General features: G+C 39.2%; 1 protein-coding gene across 1 annotated transcript in view; it reads right to left on the reverse strand.

Annotated features, from left to right (window-relative positions):
• crybg2 (crystallin beta-gamma domain containing 2) overlaps window positions 1-15,200 on the reverse strand; it is a 36,832-nt gene extending 21,632 nt beyond the window's left edge. Inside the window, exons 1-4 of the mRNA XM_082521703.1 lie at window positions 14,625-15,200; window positions 7,985-8,090; window positions 4,993-5,148; window positions 1,739-4,359 (exon numbers count right to left, since the gene is read on the reverse strand). Coding sequence (XP_082377829.1) covers window positions 1,739-4,359; window positions 4,993-5,148; window positions 7,985-8,090; window positions 14,625-14,818 — 3,077 coding nt within the window. The 5' untranslated portion in view covers window positions 14,819-15,200. The remainder of the gene's footprint in view (window positions 1-1,738; window positions 4,360-4,992; window positions 5,149-7,984; window positions 8,091-14,624) is intronic.
• Window positions 15,201-18,947: the final 3,747 nt, after the last annotated feature.

Below are 18,947 nucleotides of genomic sequence, written 5' to 3' on the forward strand. Positions count from 1 at the left end.
AAATGCCAGCTTCAGACAAAACAAAACAAAACAAAAAATGTACTCATGATGGCAAACACAGTTGTGTTACATAAATGTGACAATATGAGGGCAAGTGCTCTACGTGTCAGGACTTGACAGTGGCAGAGAGAAATTTCCCCACGGGGATCAATAAAGTATAACGTATACATTTTAAAACACAAAGCATGCAATGTGGATATTCCAACCATCCTACATCTCCAGAAGCAGGAAGAGGGCCACCTGTATCATGAAGGACCCCACTCACCCAGCACACACACTTTTGTCCTGCTCCCCTCAGGCAGGAGGCTGAGAAGCATTAAATGCAAAATCACCAGACTGAGAAACGGCTTCATTCCAGAAGCTGTGAGACTTCTCAATGCATAAATGGACAAGAACTGCTATTGTAGCACCTTAATCACTACTGACACTGTCACTTTATCAATGCTGGTCATCACACCCTGTGCTGCTAAACGTTTTATACTTATATTTATACCTACATTCTATATCCATACTGGTACTCAGGTTGTTGAATTCTACTTATCATATTATTTATCGTATTATTTTATTACTTGTTATTCTGTTTTCTTTTTTAAACAAACTTTAAAAAAAATACAAACTTTACAAATATGAGGATTTGTTGTGTTCCTGTCCATATGGATAACAAATAGAAAAAGACTTGCATCAGATGTGGCCTACCTCATATAGTGAATCATATAAGGCTTATATGATTCACTTATGAAAGTGGCCACTTTCATATATATATATATATTTTTTTTTAGTAAGTATCCAAAACATACAAGTTTCATTTATACAATTTTTCTAGGGATCTTATATCTGTTTCCACTCTTGTATGCATTTCATACAAGTTTCACACCAGATACAAACTTTATAAGATTTATATACATCTGGATGGATTAAACAAGCAGCATGACAAAATTAGCTTGGACTTGGGAGAAATGATGTATATTTGTATCCATTTTGTGCTTATAATTCAAAAACTTAACTACAACTACTCCTCCACACTGAAATGACACAAACATAAACTGATAGACTGAGCCTCTAGGGTTGATTGGATGGGATGATGTTGATGGAGGGGGCTTTTTAAGGTTTTGTTTTGAACTGAACTTTCAACCCCTTGTTACTTACATCTCAAGACGTTTGTATGAAGGTACATTTTGTTATCCTGTAACAATCAGAGTAGACTGGCAACATCTATCGCATGCTCATTGGATTTGCTCAGCCTATATCATTTATTTACAGAGCTGAGTCTAAATCACTTAACGTGGAACTTTCTCAAGGGTGTGTTCATGATTCACAGGTATGTAGAAATCTGTGTTGGTAAACAAGGCAGCTCATCAACTGCTTTCCTGATTATCACAGGACGTGTTTAATCTTTACACATTTAAGATGCCTCATTGAATGACTACTGTACATGGTAATGTGTAAATGTGAAGCTGTGAGTTTAGAGTCACTAAAGATGGTTTTAAATAACACAGTCTGGCGTGTGCCTGAAGCTACACACTGTGCATTCCAGCACAGTAGCTACAGAGGCAGCAAGAATGAAAACTTGACACTCAAATAGGTAAAACAACTCTCACTTGTTCTCTCACCAACTTTCCCTTAATACTCTTACCATGAAATGGCAAAAAGAGTTTAGCGCATTTATTTTAAGTTTTATAGTTAAAAACACTCTTGGAGTCCAAGGAGCTTTTTCTACATTACAGAACTTTCCACTTACCCTTCATTCAGGTCAGGCTGGGCTTCCTTTGGATGCTCGCAGAGACCTTCTGCAGTGTCACTATCAAGATGGTGTGTGTCTGCGTTCGATGCTGACAGCTCAACTGCCACCTGTTCTGGCACTGGTACGGTAATGTTTCTGTCAGGGCTCTGAGTAATTGTATCCACCCACTCAGTGCTCCGTGGAACCCTATTGTGTTCAATCTCTGTGGCATCTGATTGCAGGTGAGTGCTGTGTGTCAGATTGCCCATGACAGCCTCTGCTGCCCCAGCAGTATCTGTTAATGTGCTGTTTGTTATGCCCATGCTATTTTCTGTGTCTTTGTTGCCTTCACCGGTCTTGTCTGCATTCACAATCAGTGGAACTTGCTCTTCTGTCTCTGTTATTATATGTACAATCACATCCTCTTCCTTTGTGTGGCTGGAAGTAGCATGCTTGAAACCAAAATCAGTGAAATCTTCTTTCTTCAGAGTTTCTTCCACCTCTGTTGGAAACAGGTTCTCTCCATTAGAGTGGTCTTCTGTTTCCAAGTCTACAGTCCAGTTTCCCCCAGACTCTTCCACCTGCCCATGCTGCTCACTGGGAGGAGGAGCAAAACTACATACCATCATTGTGTTCACCTGCTGAACCGGTGTGGCTAGTAAATCCTCCTTTCTACCCTCCTCCTCTTCTTCTTTCATTTGTGGCCATACAGCAGTTGATTGTTCTTCCACCCAACTCTCAGATGTTCCCATTTCATGCATTTGAAGAACAGAAATCGGACAGTCAAGTTGTTGCTGTACTTCAGTTTGGCCATTATAATCCTCTTGCTTTTCTTCATCGTCCATTTTGTCTTCTTTCTGTTCCATTTTCACAATCACGACCCTGAAATCTCCTTCATCTCTCTGGCTGATCCCTTTATCCATTGGCTCCGAGTGCTGTACGATTTCCTCACCTAGCCTCACAATGGACTCTTCTCTATCATCCATTGTGAACATCTCTTCGTCCCCACTCTCCTCTGCATTGTCCTCCTCAGCACTGTAGTAAATCTCCTTTGTACTTTCATCATCTGATCCAACACTTAGATATGCTGGACTTAAGAGCCTGTCATTTCGCACCGTTGGTCCAGAAAGGGCAGAAAACTCATCTGTCGTTTCAAATTCTACCTCAAGATCCTTCACCAGATTCATTTTATCAGGCACCGAAGAGCTACAGCCTGGATAAACGTTTGTGTCGTCTGTGACTAACTCTTTGACTAGGATCACTCTCCGTTTGGAGTCAGTAACCTGAGCATCTATCCCGTGGGATGTTTCATAGTTGGATATGGGAGGGGCAGAGTTCTGACACAAAGGGCCTGACCAGACACTGTCGGTAACAAGGCTTTTATTGTCCGATTTCAACTGTGAACGGGAGCGGGTCAGCTCAGAGTAAGAAATGCCAGCACTGTCAGAATACTTGGAAGCTGCACTGAGAGAGGTAGGCACATATCTGTTTTGGTTTTCTGGGACTGTTTGAATCTGAGAAGCAGAAACTCTGGAGCTCTCACCAAAAGAGCTTCCCTTTATTTCACCGATGGAGGCCGACCCATCAGGAGCATCAATCATTCTGCCAGCAGCCAAGTCAAGATCACGAGAAGTTAATGTTTGGGAGTACTGAGTATTTGTTTCTGCATGACTTTCATCGTGGGTTTTGACAATGACAAATTCTGTTTTGGTGTCAAGAAGTCTTTTATCAGTGCAGATATGAGATGATGGGCTTAGGAGTGAAGAGATTACCTCAGAGTTAAAATTCTGGGGGAAAAGTGACTCGTACAGAGCTCCATAAACTTTATCTTGATGGATGGGAGCAGTGCTGCTTTCGCTGCTAACAGCTGAGGTTGTGCTGACACTCTTGGCATTTTCAGGAAAAGACCTCTCAGTGTGAGAAATGAAGATTTCCTGATGGTTGGCAGCAGAGTCTGCACTGCTAGCTAACTTGTCATTTTGAGGATCAGGACTTGGCCCTGTAACAGTGGTGTAGTTACTGTTGTCAACACTTGTCAGGGAGGACTCACTATTTGAAATTGTACTGTCAACTGTGTCAGGGGCATCAGACTGATGATGTGGTAAAGTCCCACTGGTGGATTCATTTTCTTGGGGGATATAATCATAAGAATTATTGCCCGAGGCGACAGTTGCTGCTTCGTAAGCTGAACTGTCAAGCACAGTTGGTGGCTGGCTGGCTAGAAGGGTATGTTCAGCCTGGGTTTGAACAACAGAAGCCGTTTCTGAAGTAGCTATCAGAAGAGCTGATTTGACATCATTTCTGCTTGAGCTGTCGTGAACTGGAATGTTCTCTTTCTCCTCCAGTGAGCCGGTATCATCAAGTTGCAGCTCAGGAATGGAAGCAATTGGAGCTCTCAGGGTTTGCCTCTGCACATCCAAAAGATCAGAGGCATTCGTAAGAGGGCCCTTTGATTCTTGTTGGGTGTTCACAGTGATAACTGGGACTGACGGGGACTGTGCCGAAAGAGTGAAGTACGAGTCAGTTTCATTTGCAGCTACAGGGGGAGGTGAAGGGATGTCAAATTTACTGTCGCTGTCAAGCTCTGGTTGAGACATACTGAACTTCTTTCTGTTCCCTGGGTCCCGTTCCACAGGTGTCTAGAAGAAGATTAGTTATACTTTAACTGATGAAATACCCAATACAGTTTTAACCTGAGAGATCTGTGTTTTTACGCAATGATTTGTACCCATGTAAACAAAAATCATTATTAAAGTTTCACATTATGAAGCTGGAGGGGTAGGTGATGCAGCATTTCACTACTCTCACCAGCAACCCAAGATTGAGTTATAGACATAGATTTTCACATTTGTGCATTAGCGACCTGTTCAGAGTGTACCCCACCGAGTTGAATAAATGTAAGCAAATAGATGGGCAGATTGATTCTGTTTTTATGTTTTAATACTTTAGCATTAAAACAAATTACTTGGTTGGAGTTAGGAATTAAAAATTACCGGGTTTGGTTTAGAAAAAGTTCATGGTTTGGCTTTAAATACAACAGCTGCTACTTCTTTTACAGCATATTCAACAATTCATGCCCATGAATATGAGTGCAATTATATGATCATTTCACAATTTGCTATGAGACCGAGCTGAAAAAAAGAAACCCAATAAATTTAGCACATAGCAATACAAAAAGTATTATCAGGACAGATATGTTCCTTCAAAATTGCTCTTAGTGATTTTAAACAAACTCAATTTTTCAAAAACCTACAATATTGATTCACTGTTACCTCTTCCTGCTCCTCGATGCCTTGGGTAGGAAGACCAAAAGTGCTCTTTGACATATTCTCTTCATCTTTCTTCTTCTTCTTTCTAATACCAAATGAAATGGTTGCAAACCTCTTAGGCTTACGTAGGTCCATCTCTGAGTAGCTTAACGCTTTGGCCTTAGAAAGACAAAAGTACAGGAAGTAAGGATGGAGTGTAAAATGCTCTTTAATGCAAAAGGAAAGAATTTGTTAACAAAATACACGAGGTGTAACTACAAATCTCTATGCATGAGACTTGTATGGCTTTATGCCATTAAAAGCAACATACCTTGCTCAAACACTACCCTTCACCAAAGAAAACACATACCAAACATATTATAATCCCTTGCTACATGTTAATTAGAAACCATCCCTAGACTGTGTATTCCAATGGTAAGAATGAGGATATTACTCAATTATACTGTAAACAAGAAAGTGAGTTGACACCCTAACTTCATTCCTAAAAGCTGCTCCACCCTGAGAGGAATGAAAAACTAGTAGAACATGGTTAGCTAAATCACCAGCAACAGCACTGCTGATTAAACTATTATGATTAATGAAACTGAGGGCAAGAGAAAAAAACAAAAAAAAAAAAAAACAAAAAAAAAAAAATCGGATCCTATAATTTCACAGAACTATAATTTTAAAAAAAAACAAAACAAAAAAAAAACGCTGCCAAACAAAGCAAAAATAAATCCATTTATTATGTTAAAAGTCAAACTTTCAAAAGTAGAGCATCAAAATACTTTAATAATATTTTTTGCGGGCTTGTCTAGGGAAACATTGAGTCAGAAGTGGTGATGCTCTTCTAGTGGTTATGTTTTGTCAATCACGAGTGAGAAAGGAAAGTAGAAGTCATTACTTTCTATCAGACAACAGTGAGATATCAAACTGGGTGTGCCTGTTAGCATTCTTTCTTTGAGGGAGAGTTTGGAAAGTATGAGAAGCTAATAAAGCATCTAAATAGAGATTTAAATAAAGTTTCAGTCGAGTCAGTGGTTTCTCCTAAATGTGAAGTCTCATATGTTAAGTAAGCTATGTTATCAGAATAATACTTTACGTAAAAATGTGGACAACCACAGAAAACAAAACTCTACAATCTATAGGGAGATTAAGATTTAAAAGGCTAAAATATTTATAGGTAGGACAAATCTTTCTTTGTTATTTCAAATCAGTGCGAATCCAAAAATCTCAGCTCGACTTATAATTAAATTAAAAAGGAAATAAGCGTTTCTTTTTCAGCTAAATATCTCCATGAATACAATTTAAAAAAAGCTTCAAGTCCTCTATATTAGATGAAAAAAACCAAGGGAGACAATGTATATAACGAATAAGCAACTGCATGTCAGAGTTCCCAACATGCTCATAATACTGTTTATGCATTCTACACTTATGGAATAAGTCTATCTTAACCTTTGGACATTTCTGGCAAACAGTGTAGCGCCTGGTGGGGAAACGAGAGTCTTTTTTCAGACTTATTTGATAATGAAGCGCATTATGTTCTGCAGTCAAAGAAATGTTCCCATCCATCAGCAATGTTAACCTACTCTGCTGCCAGGCCTTAATCTTCACCACAACGCTGCTTAGCAAACTTCTAGCACCCTCTTCTGGTGATAAATTCCACTTGCTTTCCTTCTTCATTATATTAACATGAGGGCCTCTAGAGAGTTGATGCCCTATTGTGAGTAGTCATATACAGGGATTAGATCATAAGCAGGGCTCACTTTTATAGGGATAACTCAGTTGAGAATTTAATAATCCATCAACAAGACTGTACTGACATGTACAGTGCACATTTGAATCATTATGAGAAGCATCGTTCTGTAAAATAAGACCCCGAGCTATGCAGTAAAACACAGCTGGCATAGAACCAGCATTGAAGAAGGGCTCATGAGGTAGCATTATATATGTTTAAGAAAAGAAAAAAAAATCTGGTCCCAAGAAACTTCTTGTTGAGACAAGTTTCCGATTTCTGACTGCTCAGAGAAAAACTTTAGATTTGTCCTGCAATCCGAGAGGGGAAGATTTAAAGATACAGCAACAACTGGATTTTATTCACAAACTTGTGTCAAAAAAGGAAACGTATCATCTAGGATTACTTGCGTGTGATACATAAAAGTGAAACTGTAGTTTGAGTCGGCTCTATCACATTTCATGTGAACATCCTGCTTTTACCCTCAGTCTTTAGTTCTGGGTAATTTACAGCCTTGTAGAGCCTTGTGCAGTTTCCTATGTGGAAAAAAAAATAATAGTGAAAGTTTCTCATTTACAGCAATAAATTAAAATGAAAAAAAAAGGGAGGTGGAGATAGAGAATTGCCGGAAACAAATGAGGTGCAGATAACATCTTATGAGGAAACTGGTAACACTTTTCATAATGATGATCATCTGAGGGCAGGGCAGAGTGGTGACTTTAAACTTGTTGCATGTTGGGCAGTCAGCCATGAGCTTTCAGTTGCCAAGTTTGACAAAACACTCGTCGTCTATAGTGGCTGTCTAACATTATCCTACTTTATTCAGAGCCGTGACACTGCAGGTTTAGGGAGAAATATCAAAACGAATCTCCTGCTTATATTTGGGTTCAAAAGCTGAGAAGCAATAAAACAAAAGAAAAACTGGAGATTTGAAATTAAATATGCAAGACTTAAAAAAACCAAAAAAAAAACCAAAAAACCCCCAAAAAACCCCCCCAAAAAAAACCCCACACACCTGACAAACCTTTCACACAGGGATGTTTGTATCAGCACCACATATTAATGAACCCAAAGTATTTGTTTTCTTCCCCCTCCTACAGCTGGTATAGTTTACTACTTGTTGTTTTTGTTTTTTTTTTATAAATTGCTGACTACAATGTTATCTTTATGTAACATAATACACAGTTTCTCAGTGTAGTTACCAGAAAATAAATAGAATATACAAAATTTCCAATAACTGCATGTGAAAAAGAGCTCACTAGTTACGACATCTTCACTGACCTTAACCCTAGGTGCGGTGGCATAAACAGGAGGCAGCTTGCTGTCTGGGTCATTGTTGTCAGAAGCGGGCTCTTCGTCGTCTGCGGTCTCACTGTTCGCAACAGCTCTGAGGAGTACAAAAGTTTAAAAAAATAAAAATAAAAAATTAAAAAGTGAATGGATCGGAAATATGCTGAAAGAATATCCATGATTGACTGACCCCAATTACAGAATTTGTACTACTTACAGCGTAACAAAGTAAATTATAGGCTATGCTCAAAACTATGAGGAGGTTTATGTAACTCATGTACTATTGTGTGTATGTATATATTGACAGATTTATTGTTTGCCATCCAGTGTGTGCATTACAGAGGGTGCAATTTTTGTTGCCTAACAAAATGAAACAGTGAATCACTGCTAATGGAATGCTGAACAGAACCGGCTACACAGAAAGTGAGCTGGTGCTTCTTAGAACTGAGATCAATGTTGCGAACAAAGGTAAATCAGGCCATTAGGATAGATGACGTACTTAAAAACGTACGCTGACACCTAAAAAAAACAAAAAACACTGTAAAGAAAAAAGGTTGTTTTTTTAATTGAATTGAATTATTAACCAATTGGACCAACCAACCAAGTGGAGCGACAGGTGCTGCCTTTGTTCGGTCATCAGCACGGCCTCTAATTCATGTACCGCTACAAAGGCTTCAAAGTCAACAGAGAAGCTCCATCAATAATCACAAGCTGTCACTTCATTAAACAAGCACAACAAAGGTCTCTTTATGCGCAGGATTTTTCCGCTTTACACGACCGGATGCTCAGACAAGAAGCCAAATGACAAGCAAACACGTGGAGCTGTCACAATTTATAGATCACTGTGTTGAAACTCTTCTAATCCAAACACACTTATTTGCCACAAGTATGCATGAATATGCATTTGGCCTTTATGTGTACTGTAGAGTTAGGTGAAAACTGCTCAGTCTTTTTTGTAGTTTTACTGATAAAAGCTGATATGCTCAGGCTGCCTTAGTCACACAAAGGGTTTTTTTTTTGTTTTGTTTTGTTTTCTCCCCCCTGTGGTTGGCAACCCAAGAATCAGTCAAGTAACTAACCACTGCAGTATCTGAGACACAGGAGTAGTTTCTGGTAGAACAGATGTCCTAGAACAAGATGATGAGTCATATCTTCGCCCCCGGGTGAATGCTGTTTACATATCAACACACAAGACACCCAAAAATGTGCAAAGCCTTTCACTGTGTGAAAATGCCACAGCTTAGACTTGTGGGGAAAAAAAGGGAAAAAAAAAATAAAGGTCTTCCTTTGATGAAGTTCAAAGTGCTTCCTGTACTTTCTGTCTGTGCTGTGCAATGTGAGAGTGTTAAGAGATAAAAATCAGACCTACTAAAGTCCTGAAGCAAACACACAAAAATAGTTACTACTTTAAAGGAAGAGTTTCACATTTTTAACACATCTATATGGTAAATTGTTAGATGGGTGGTGATCAGCTTAGTTCAGCATGAAGTCTTTAAATCATAGTTATTTACCTGCCTACCCAGTCTTCTAAGCTAACCCCATACACAAACACGGGTATCATTTTTTACTCTGTAGTCACCAATGACCCACTACTCTACAGTTCCATTAGATGACCCATAATTTTAACATTTCAGAAACAAAAATAACTTTTATACTGCTAGTACTAGATACTCGTTAGTCCTTCACCGTGTCACTTTTGAGTGAAGAGAATGAGGGCTTCTTCTATACTAGCTGGTTATGAAAACTACACTTTTTCATTACACCACATATTTCAAGCCTGTAGAACAAAAATGCAATCCACTTTTTGGCCAAATTACATTTCCTGTATTCCTTAGTGTTGAATATTTCACAATTTTACTCTCATTAAATTGTGAACATAATCTTTAATCCCTGAAATGATTCCATCTTGAGCCATCAGGTTATCACTGTGTTCAAACTTCACCAAAGTCTGACCAAGTCCTACTGCCTGTAATGATTGTTGTGAACTGTCGACATGCAGAATGGAGGACGAATAAACATGGTAGGAGCTCGTCCGTCTTTCGCCTGGATGACCTAATTATTATGTACAATGCCAATGCATTATTTCGGTGCCTGGGTTACTGAGCCTTTATAAGTTTGATCCTTTTACTATGTAAAGACTACATCTGGAAGTTCATGTTATTTTTTTGTTTTTTTTTTAATGTTCATGGTCTTGTCTATGTGAAACTTTATTCTAATGCTCTGTGTGCATGCAGTGTCAAATCAGAAAGTAATACCTGCTCTTATTAAACCACCTAGTAGTGGGTAAACACTGTAAATGAATACTTGATTATTCATTAATCCACACCGAAACAAACATGTTGCTAGTATTTCAAGAGAGCCTTATTGCCAGCTGTTGGCATCACCACTTTAAACGCACCTCTTTTAAAGTATAACACCTTCATGTTTAACTGTTGTGTTATTTAGAACAGCGGTCCCCAACCCCCGGGCCTCGGACCGGTCCGTGAGTCGTTTGGTACCGGGCCGCGAGAGTTGAGGCTCAGGTGTGAAATGTATGGTTTTCAGGGGTTTTAAATCGGTTTTCAGCGTTATTTTGTTATCGTTTTGATCGTTAACTCTGTTTTCCTGGGTCTTTTCACGTGTGTTATGAATAAATCTTTTTTTCGGTACCGGTATTAGTTTTAATTTGTTGTATTTATCCGCGACACCTTAAAGGCCGGTCCGTGAAAATAATGTCGGGCTTAAACCGGTCCGTGGCGCAACAAAGGTTGGGGACCGCTGATTTAGAATACACAGCTATCACCATTTGATGCTCATCACCACAATCACGCACTTTTTAGAATACAGACACAATAAAAGCGTTAACAACGGTTTCTTTGTCATCTGCAGGAAAACATCCCACAGTTTAAAAACATAAATAAATAAAATCCATGTTTGTGTGGCAAGTGTACTGATAAAGATCCAAAGAAGTGTAGTGTTGACAGTTATTTGGAAGACCAGTTCTCAAATTTTGGATAACATTTACTCTCACAATTGTTGGCATGGGAGGTGTTGAGAACTCTGATGAAGTCCAACAACATGACCCATCACAATTTTCAATCTGGGAAAGGAAAAAACAACAACAACAACAAAAAACCCAACATATAGCGAGAGAGTTTTTTTAAATTTGGCTGTTGATTCTTTAGAAACGGCAGCAGAGGAGCTGAAACACTTCTTTGCTCGCTTTGAGGTGTCCCACCCATCACAGTCCCCTTACCAAAAAAGGGAAGAAAAAAAAAAAAAAAAAAAAAAAAAAAATCTACTGCAACCTGCCTGTATGACCGGCCAGTAGTGCTCACCCTGGTGCTGAAGTGCATTGAGAGACTGGTCTGGATCATATGTCCTTCATACCTCCCACATTTGATTCGATTTCCCGCATGACACATTTGAGTCCCCTGCTCTTCATACTGTACACCTACGACTATGCTCCCCCACTCATCACAGTATCACCATTGTCAAATTTGCAGACGACAACACTGTGATGTCATTTCTAGTAGGGGTGATTCTGCCTAAAGGGACAAAGTGGTGTGGATGACAGGTTGGTGCAGGGACAACAACCTGCTACTGAACACAACCAAAACCAAGGAGATTGTTGTGGATTTCAGAAAAAAAGAAAACAGACATTAAACCACTTTACATCAATGGTGTTGGGGTTGGACTTCCACTTCCTGGGAGTTCACATCACAAGGACCTGTCCTGGGGTGTGTACAAAGGGGAGCTGGCAAAGAAGGCTCAGCAGAGACTTCATTTCCTGTGAATCCTCAGGAAAAATAACATCCCTCAAAAGCTGCTGTTGTCCTACTATCAATGTTCTATCAAAAGCATTCTATGCTACTGCCTGTGTGTTGTTACCCTCTCTGGACAAACTGCAAAGCTCTCGCCGTCACAGGAAATACCATAAAAGACAAAATAAATAAACAATGCCCAAACTCATCATGCACAACAATTAGCAATAATTTGATCTCATTGTGAAAACACGTTTCCAATAAGAGCTGCAGAAAACCTCCCATTCTTGACATCTTACCTCTGAAATATTATTTGAAGTTATCAACTAGACTGTCCTTGTCAAGTGGAATCAATGCCCCTTTATCACCAAGAACTGACTGAATAGAACAAATATGCACGTATGAATGACTTAAACAGCATTGTGTAGCAATGCACTGCTCAAAGCATATCCTTGGTTTGAAGTACAAGGCCTTCTCTGACTGATCCATTTTTCAGCACTTTGTTATACAATTTAATGCAGTGGTGTGAAGAAGAAGAAGAAGAAGAAGAAAAAAAAAACTCACTGCCAAAATACAGCATTCTTAACTCAACACACATTGAGTTTTACCTTGCTTACTCTTCTGGAACAGACATAACAGGTTCAACAATACAGTGACTTATTGTGAACTCAGCTGGATGTATTAAACACCCTTGTGCTGAGACATAAATGTTACCAGCATGCATCACCAAATACAATAGTGTAGCTTGTGTGTCCAATTGATTTGTAGTTTCATGACAATGCAACAGGCATGTGGAGTGGCAGGTTTGTCTACAGAACTTCCACTAATCCATAAAGCCACAAAAGAGCGCGACAACCTAAAGAGTGGGTGTGTGTGGTTTGTTTGGAACTTCAAGTTTCCTGCAACGTAATACACTGGTGGTAAGGTTTCCAACACATCCAGTGTGACTTTGACCTCACCCTTGAACTTTATGAAAAGAGATGGGAGTCAAAACAAACAATAAAATGAAGATTTATTTCTTAGATGATGAAATCCTCAAGTCTTGATAGATAAAATCTGGAACATGGATTAAAACAAAATCCTCAAACTAATAACAAAAACAGATTCAGTCTACATCTGGAAACAAGTCTATCTTGGTTGACCATCCACAGTGTCAACAATTTAAAAAAATCCTTTCATTCACAGCAAAACAATGTAATGTAATTCTGCACTTAATAGTTTATAAAATGATTTCTAGATGTGGCTCGTATAGACAATCAGTGGATAAAAGACTACCAAGACTGACCTGAATATATGTTTCATTCTGCTTTATGTTTACACTACTGCAATATTTGATTGATTATCAGGGCAATCGTGGCTCAAAGAGTTGGCAGTTTGTCTTGTAATCGGAAGGTTGCCGGTTCGAGCCCCGGCTCGGACAGTCTCGGTCGTTTTGTCCTTGGGCAAGACACTTTACCCTACCGCCTACTGGCGATATGGCAGCCTCGCTTCTGTCAGTCTGCCCCAGGGCAGCTGTAGCTTGCCTCCACCAGTGTGTGAATGAATAGTGGAATTGTAAAGCGCTTTGAGGGCCCCGAAAAGCGCTGTATAAATGCAATCCATTATTATTATTATTATTGTTTTTGAATGATGCATGATTTTTTTATGCATCGTTTAAAAACTTTACCCTTGCATAACCTCCATGTGCAAAGGCAGTCACAGTGTCAGCTCGCTGTTTATTTTTCTCTGTGCAAACACAAACCGTCACTGGCACTCGTCTACAAACACATGAACAATATGATTCTATTGTCCTGGCCTGTGATTAGTAGCTTAACCTCCACCCCACCTGTGTCTATATGCACACCCAATGGTGACTTATACATCCTTACAGCTTTAAAGCATGTCTTGTTTATTGCCTTGCAAACATTTGTGACCAAAATCACCATTCACACATTTTATTCTGCTACCTGCCACCTACTATGAAACACCTAAGACCTCAAGGTAAGGTTGAAATCTACCAACCAGATCAACTAAGTCAATGTTTACCCTGGAGAATAAAATGAACATATCCTGTTTTTTATGACTTGGAACTCCTGAAACCGTTGGGGTCTCATGCACAGCTATAATTTATGAATAGACAGCATAAAATGGGCCTGTGAGGGAGGCCCTGACAGAAAAGTCTAAACTAACAATATAGAAAAAAAAACCTAGGTTTACACTGGACGCCTTTCCCTTTGATTATTTTCGTCTGGTTTGAATTCTGCATTATATCAGATAATGGTAAAATGAAACACTCCATCTGAAGATTGAATTTGAGCTTCAAGGTGATTTTTCTAACAGAACTTTGCCTCAAAAGGGGTGGGGCTTGTGAAATGGCCTAGTTAAGCACCAGATTTGAATTATTGGAGGTTACAAACTGAGGACACATGCAAACGTTTTGCTGCTGAATTTTTTTTTTTTTTGCATGCAAGCTCGATATCAGTTTCCAGCATGCCATATCATAAGACTATGGACAAATATGCAAAAAGCATGTTTCTGCTGAAGGGGACAGTGCTAAGCTAAGTATGCTCTTACTTTTATCCAACTCTAAAGTCCCTTGTGGCTCTATAATTATATTTAAGTGTACTACCCATTTCAAAAGTTATTGGGATGTTTGCCCAAAAGCTCACAGTCTAGAAACATCTCAACTTTTTTTTTTCCACAGCAGTGAGGATTGCTTAATTTGGACTTTTCATTTAGGCTACCAATGGAAACAGCAGGCGCAGGCTACTTGCTGAAAACTAAAGTTTATCTGAAGCTTTGCTGCTCTTTAAAGCGTCAGAAGCTGCTTATTACCCCTTGAGCAATACAGCAAATGCAGGCATGAAAACAGGTCACTGAGTCAACATCACGGCACTGGGTAAGCATACCTGAGCACCTTCTGGCTGTCATTAGCTGACTTCTCAGAGTCCTTCTTGGACTTTGTCTTGAATTTGAACAACTTGAACTTCTTCTTCTCCCCTTCGTTTTTCTGCACATCCTTCTCCACCGATTCGTCCAAGTTGGCTTCGCTCTTGGAGAACAAACTTTTCAGAGACTTTCTGGTTGAACTCCTCTTCGCCATCTCTAGTCTACTGGGTAACGTCAGAGGGCCCAGTGAGTCGGGTCTTCTTCCCCACTGATCATTCAAAGCCGATGAAAACAGGCGAGGGACAGAAAAGACTTACTGACAGCTGTTGCTCTGGCTGCCTCATTTTGTGTGCAGCACGCAGAGCTCAGGTGCGGGACACGCCCCCCGGGGAACACCCAGCTCAGACAAACAATGACACTCACTGCAGATGATCACCGGTCTTGTTAACATATTTTTGCAATGGCAACAACTTCGGGAAATTAGTGCAATTTGTTTTTATTGGCTTTACTGTCTTTGGTGTTACGTAGTTCAGCAATTATTACCCACAGAAATTCAACGGTTTATTAAAAATACACTGTCAAGGGCTTTAATATGCATATGTAAAGACCATAAAGGCCAAATTTTTACATTTTTTTTAAATAAAAAAGATGTTTTAGGTGCTAATGTAATAATAATAAGAATAATAATCTCGATTTAATTAATTAATGCTTTAGTCAGATATGAAGGGAGCCTTAACATGGTCAAAGCTTTCTGCTTTTATAAATCTATCTATCTATCTATCTATCTATCTATCTATCTATCTATCTATCTATCTATCTATCTATCTATCTATCTAATGATAAATCCACGCGTAAACGTATTACTTTACACTGATGCGTTACAATGCGTTGTTTGTATGCAGTCTCCACGGTTCTAGGACGACATCGCCTGGCCTGTGTGCAGTTTGCAAGTCAATCATCAGGCATGTAGATTGCTTTGCCACAAGATGGCATCCCAAGATTGCTCAGTCAAATCAGAGCGCTCTAGCTGCTCAAAGTTCAAGCATGTTACCTGTTAAACCTGTTGACTGAGGTGATGGATTGTGCATAAAATAAGGAACAAACAGAGAATAAACTGATTTCTTCCTCCTTCTTCCTTGTTCCCAGTAGCGTTACAGGTTATGGCTCATATAACTCTCTCATGTGGCGATGAGTGAAGAAAAAGAAGCCCTAATTTGACTTAAACCGTTTCTGATAAGATAAAGAGTCGTCATTTGTTTGGTCATACACTAACGCTTTGCTGCATTTCTTTACTGAGAGGGCCCCTACTCTTTTTCTATCATGGTGCATGACAGAGAGAGAGTGAGCAGATGACAAAGATAAGACACGGAAAACACAAAACACATGATCTCGCTTTTATTGGGGGGGTTGGGGTGAGCTCATTCTGGTCACATTGTACTGGGAATCCCCTTTGGTGGCCTGTTGGAGCACAGTGTGAGAGACTTTGAGAAGAAAAGGGTGTTTTTGAACATTGGGGGCTGAAGATTTAGGTTTAGCCCAGGAAAAAAAAAGATTAAAAATACCTTAAAGGTTTAATCCTCACAATTACTAAAAATGTACATGTACCAATTTGTGCATCACATTCTACAGCGAGAGACTCCGTGACATTCCTCTCCTATACAGTCTAGTTTTACTTTATATTTACTTTAACACTGCTTCCCCATTGCCAACTCTACCCAACCAACCAACTAAAAAATAAAATAAAATAAATAAATCATCTATCCAGTCCATCGATGAAAAAGTTAGCTGCAGTTAAACATAATGTGCTGGAATCAGAGGTTAAAATGAAGTATTAGGTAAAATCCTGTGAAATGTAATTGTTGGGTTTTTGCTGATTATCAGCAAATGTTCTGAAGCAAATGAGAGAAATTGTGTGATTATGAACTCACATAACAGAATGAAAACCACCCATTTTTTATCTTTATATGTGAAACCTTTAGACCCATTTAGCTGACTGCTACAACGTCACAACCTTGTGTTATTACTCAGTGCCCCACACCCATGTTTATTGCCTTTACCGCTGACTAAAAATAACTGCTACTGAAAGTCAAACATTAAGGCAGGATGAAGTTCAACAGAATTTATTAATCCAGGTGAAACATGATTCAAAGGAAGCGCATAAAAAAAATGGAAACATTTGAAAAAACCAACACATTTGTTGTCTTTTTACAACAATCACTGGCTATCAGTGAGCTAAACTGAAAGGGAATGCTGTCAGGAAAAAGGGCTGTGTGTTTGTTCACTCAAGGCATAGCCACCGGCATGAAAAAGCACACAAATAAACACAACCATCCCTTTTAACATTATCGTCCTTGGAATCTTTCTCTTGAATTAAGACAGAAAGCTATTTGATGCTCAGGGGTCATAGCATTTGTTCGTGAGATAAAACCTCACGAAACGATTTGGTGCTTGTCCAATACAGGCCCTCCTCTCCAGGTAAGAGGCCAAGGGGCAAGAGGCTTGGTTACTTTTAAAAACAGTCATCAATTACTCACCTATTGCTCTGCTGCTGTGTATAATGTTAAACAGACATGTGACCAATTGCTACAAACTTAACTTTTATGTTTTTGTTTAGGTTTTTTAAACTGCTTACATTTTATTATGTAATCTTTTGCCAAATTATTAATATTTGAATTTAAGCAAACGTCCTTTCTCTCACACACAAATTGGCCACATCTATATACCCACAGTATGAGTATACTGTGAGTATACTGTGAGTATACTGACATGAAGAAAAACAGATTTGAAATGTTATGGATAGCTTCAAGCATTTCAGATTGAATAAGTCACAGTTATATGATTAATAAGGGCAGGTCATGTGTTTTAATTTACATCCTCTTTTAATCACCTTCTATTAACTGCCTAAAGTGTTAAATTCAAAGTGGTCAATCACTTACTGTAACAACTTCTGATGTCACCTTGCTTTTTTTTCAATCTGACAGGGTAAATTTCCCAAATTACTAACTCAAAGGTAACTTGTTACAAAGTTATCAAACCCCAATCCTGTGACTAATGGACAATCTAACACAGCGGTCCCCAACCTTTTTTGCGCCACGGACCAGTTTATGCCCGACAATATTTTCACGGACCGGCCTTTAAGGTGTCGCGGATAAATACAACAAAATAAAACTAGTACCGGTACCGAGAAAAAAGAAGATTTATTCATAACACACGTGAAAAGACCCAGGAAAACCGAGTTAACGATCAAAACGATAACAAAATAACGCTGAAAACCGATAAAAACCCTGAATACCATACATTTCACACCTGAGCCTCAACTCTCGTGGCCCGGTACCAAACGACTCACGGACCGGTACCAGTCCGAGGCCCGGGGATTGGGGACCGCTGATCTAACATACAGTATGCACAAGCCACAGTGAAACTAATTCTGTGAGTAGCAATTTAAGGTTATATGTCATAACCCTTCAGCATCATCTGAAGGGTTATGACATTTCTGGTTATGACTGGATGTGTAAAGCGCTTTGGGGTCCCTAGGGGGGACTAGCAAAAGCGCTATACAAATGCAGGCCATTTACCATTTACCATTTCAAGACATAAAACTACAGCCAAGTTGAGCGCTACACCCTCTGGCTGATCTGCTCCTGTGCCAAATTTTGTATGATGTGTTCAATCTATGTTTTCACCTGCAGCCAAGTACTCTTTGCCTAACCTGTTGCACAGCAATGGCATGCTGTCAACTGTCATTCAAAGATATTATTTTTTAAGATCAAAGGTGTTGACCAATGTATTGAACGATAAATGTTTCATTGAGTTGTTAAACAAATAAATATAGCAGGTAGAAATAACTCCTCTGCAGTTAATTAAATCTTGCCGATAGGGATAATCATTTTGTTCCTAAAGAATGTTAATTGAGACCAAGGTTTAAGTTGCAACTGAAAACATTAAACAGAGTTTAGTGACTTTCCTGCTTCAGACAAAGAACTCCCGATTTATTTTTGTTCTGTATCTGTATTTGCTGAACTGCTCTCTTTGCCGCATATACACTGAGTCACTACCACAGTCACTGTTTTTGAGAAAAGAACTGGATATAATGTGACAGGTGCTTCCACTGCTTATATAACTTCCCATTAATGTCTGGTAATCGTGACAGCCAACTGTTGTTTGTACTAAAATATATGCGACTTTAACTTTCAGTTTGATCGGATTGCTGAAATTTTTTCTTTACAACATAACACATGTTGGAAGTCAGGCGTCCTTTTCAGGGGTTTGTGGGATTTCAACAGTAGACGCTGTCCTAAACGAGGTGTTGATGAAGTTGAAGGTTAAACCACTAAAGACTGGGT

The sequence above is a fragment of the Aulonocara stuartgranti genome (genome assembly GCF_965226115.1).
Source record: "Aulonocara stuartgranti genome assembly, chromosome: 22".
Taxonomy (NCBI): domain Eukaryota; kingdom Metazoa; phylum Chordata; class Actinopteri; order Cichliformes; family Cichlidae; genus Aulonocara; species Aulonocara stuartgranti.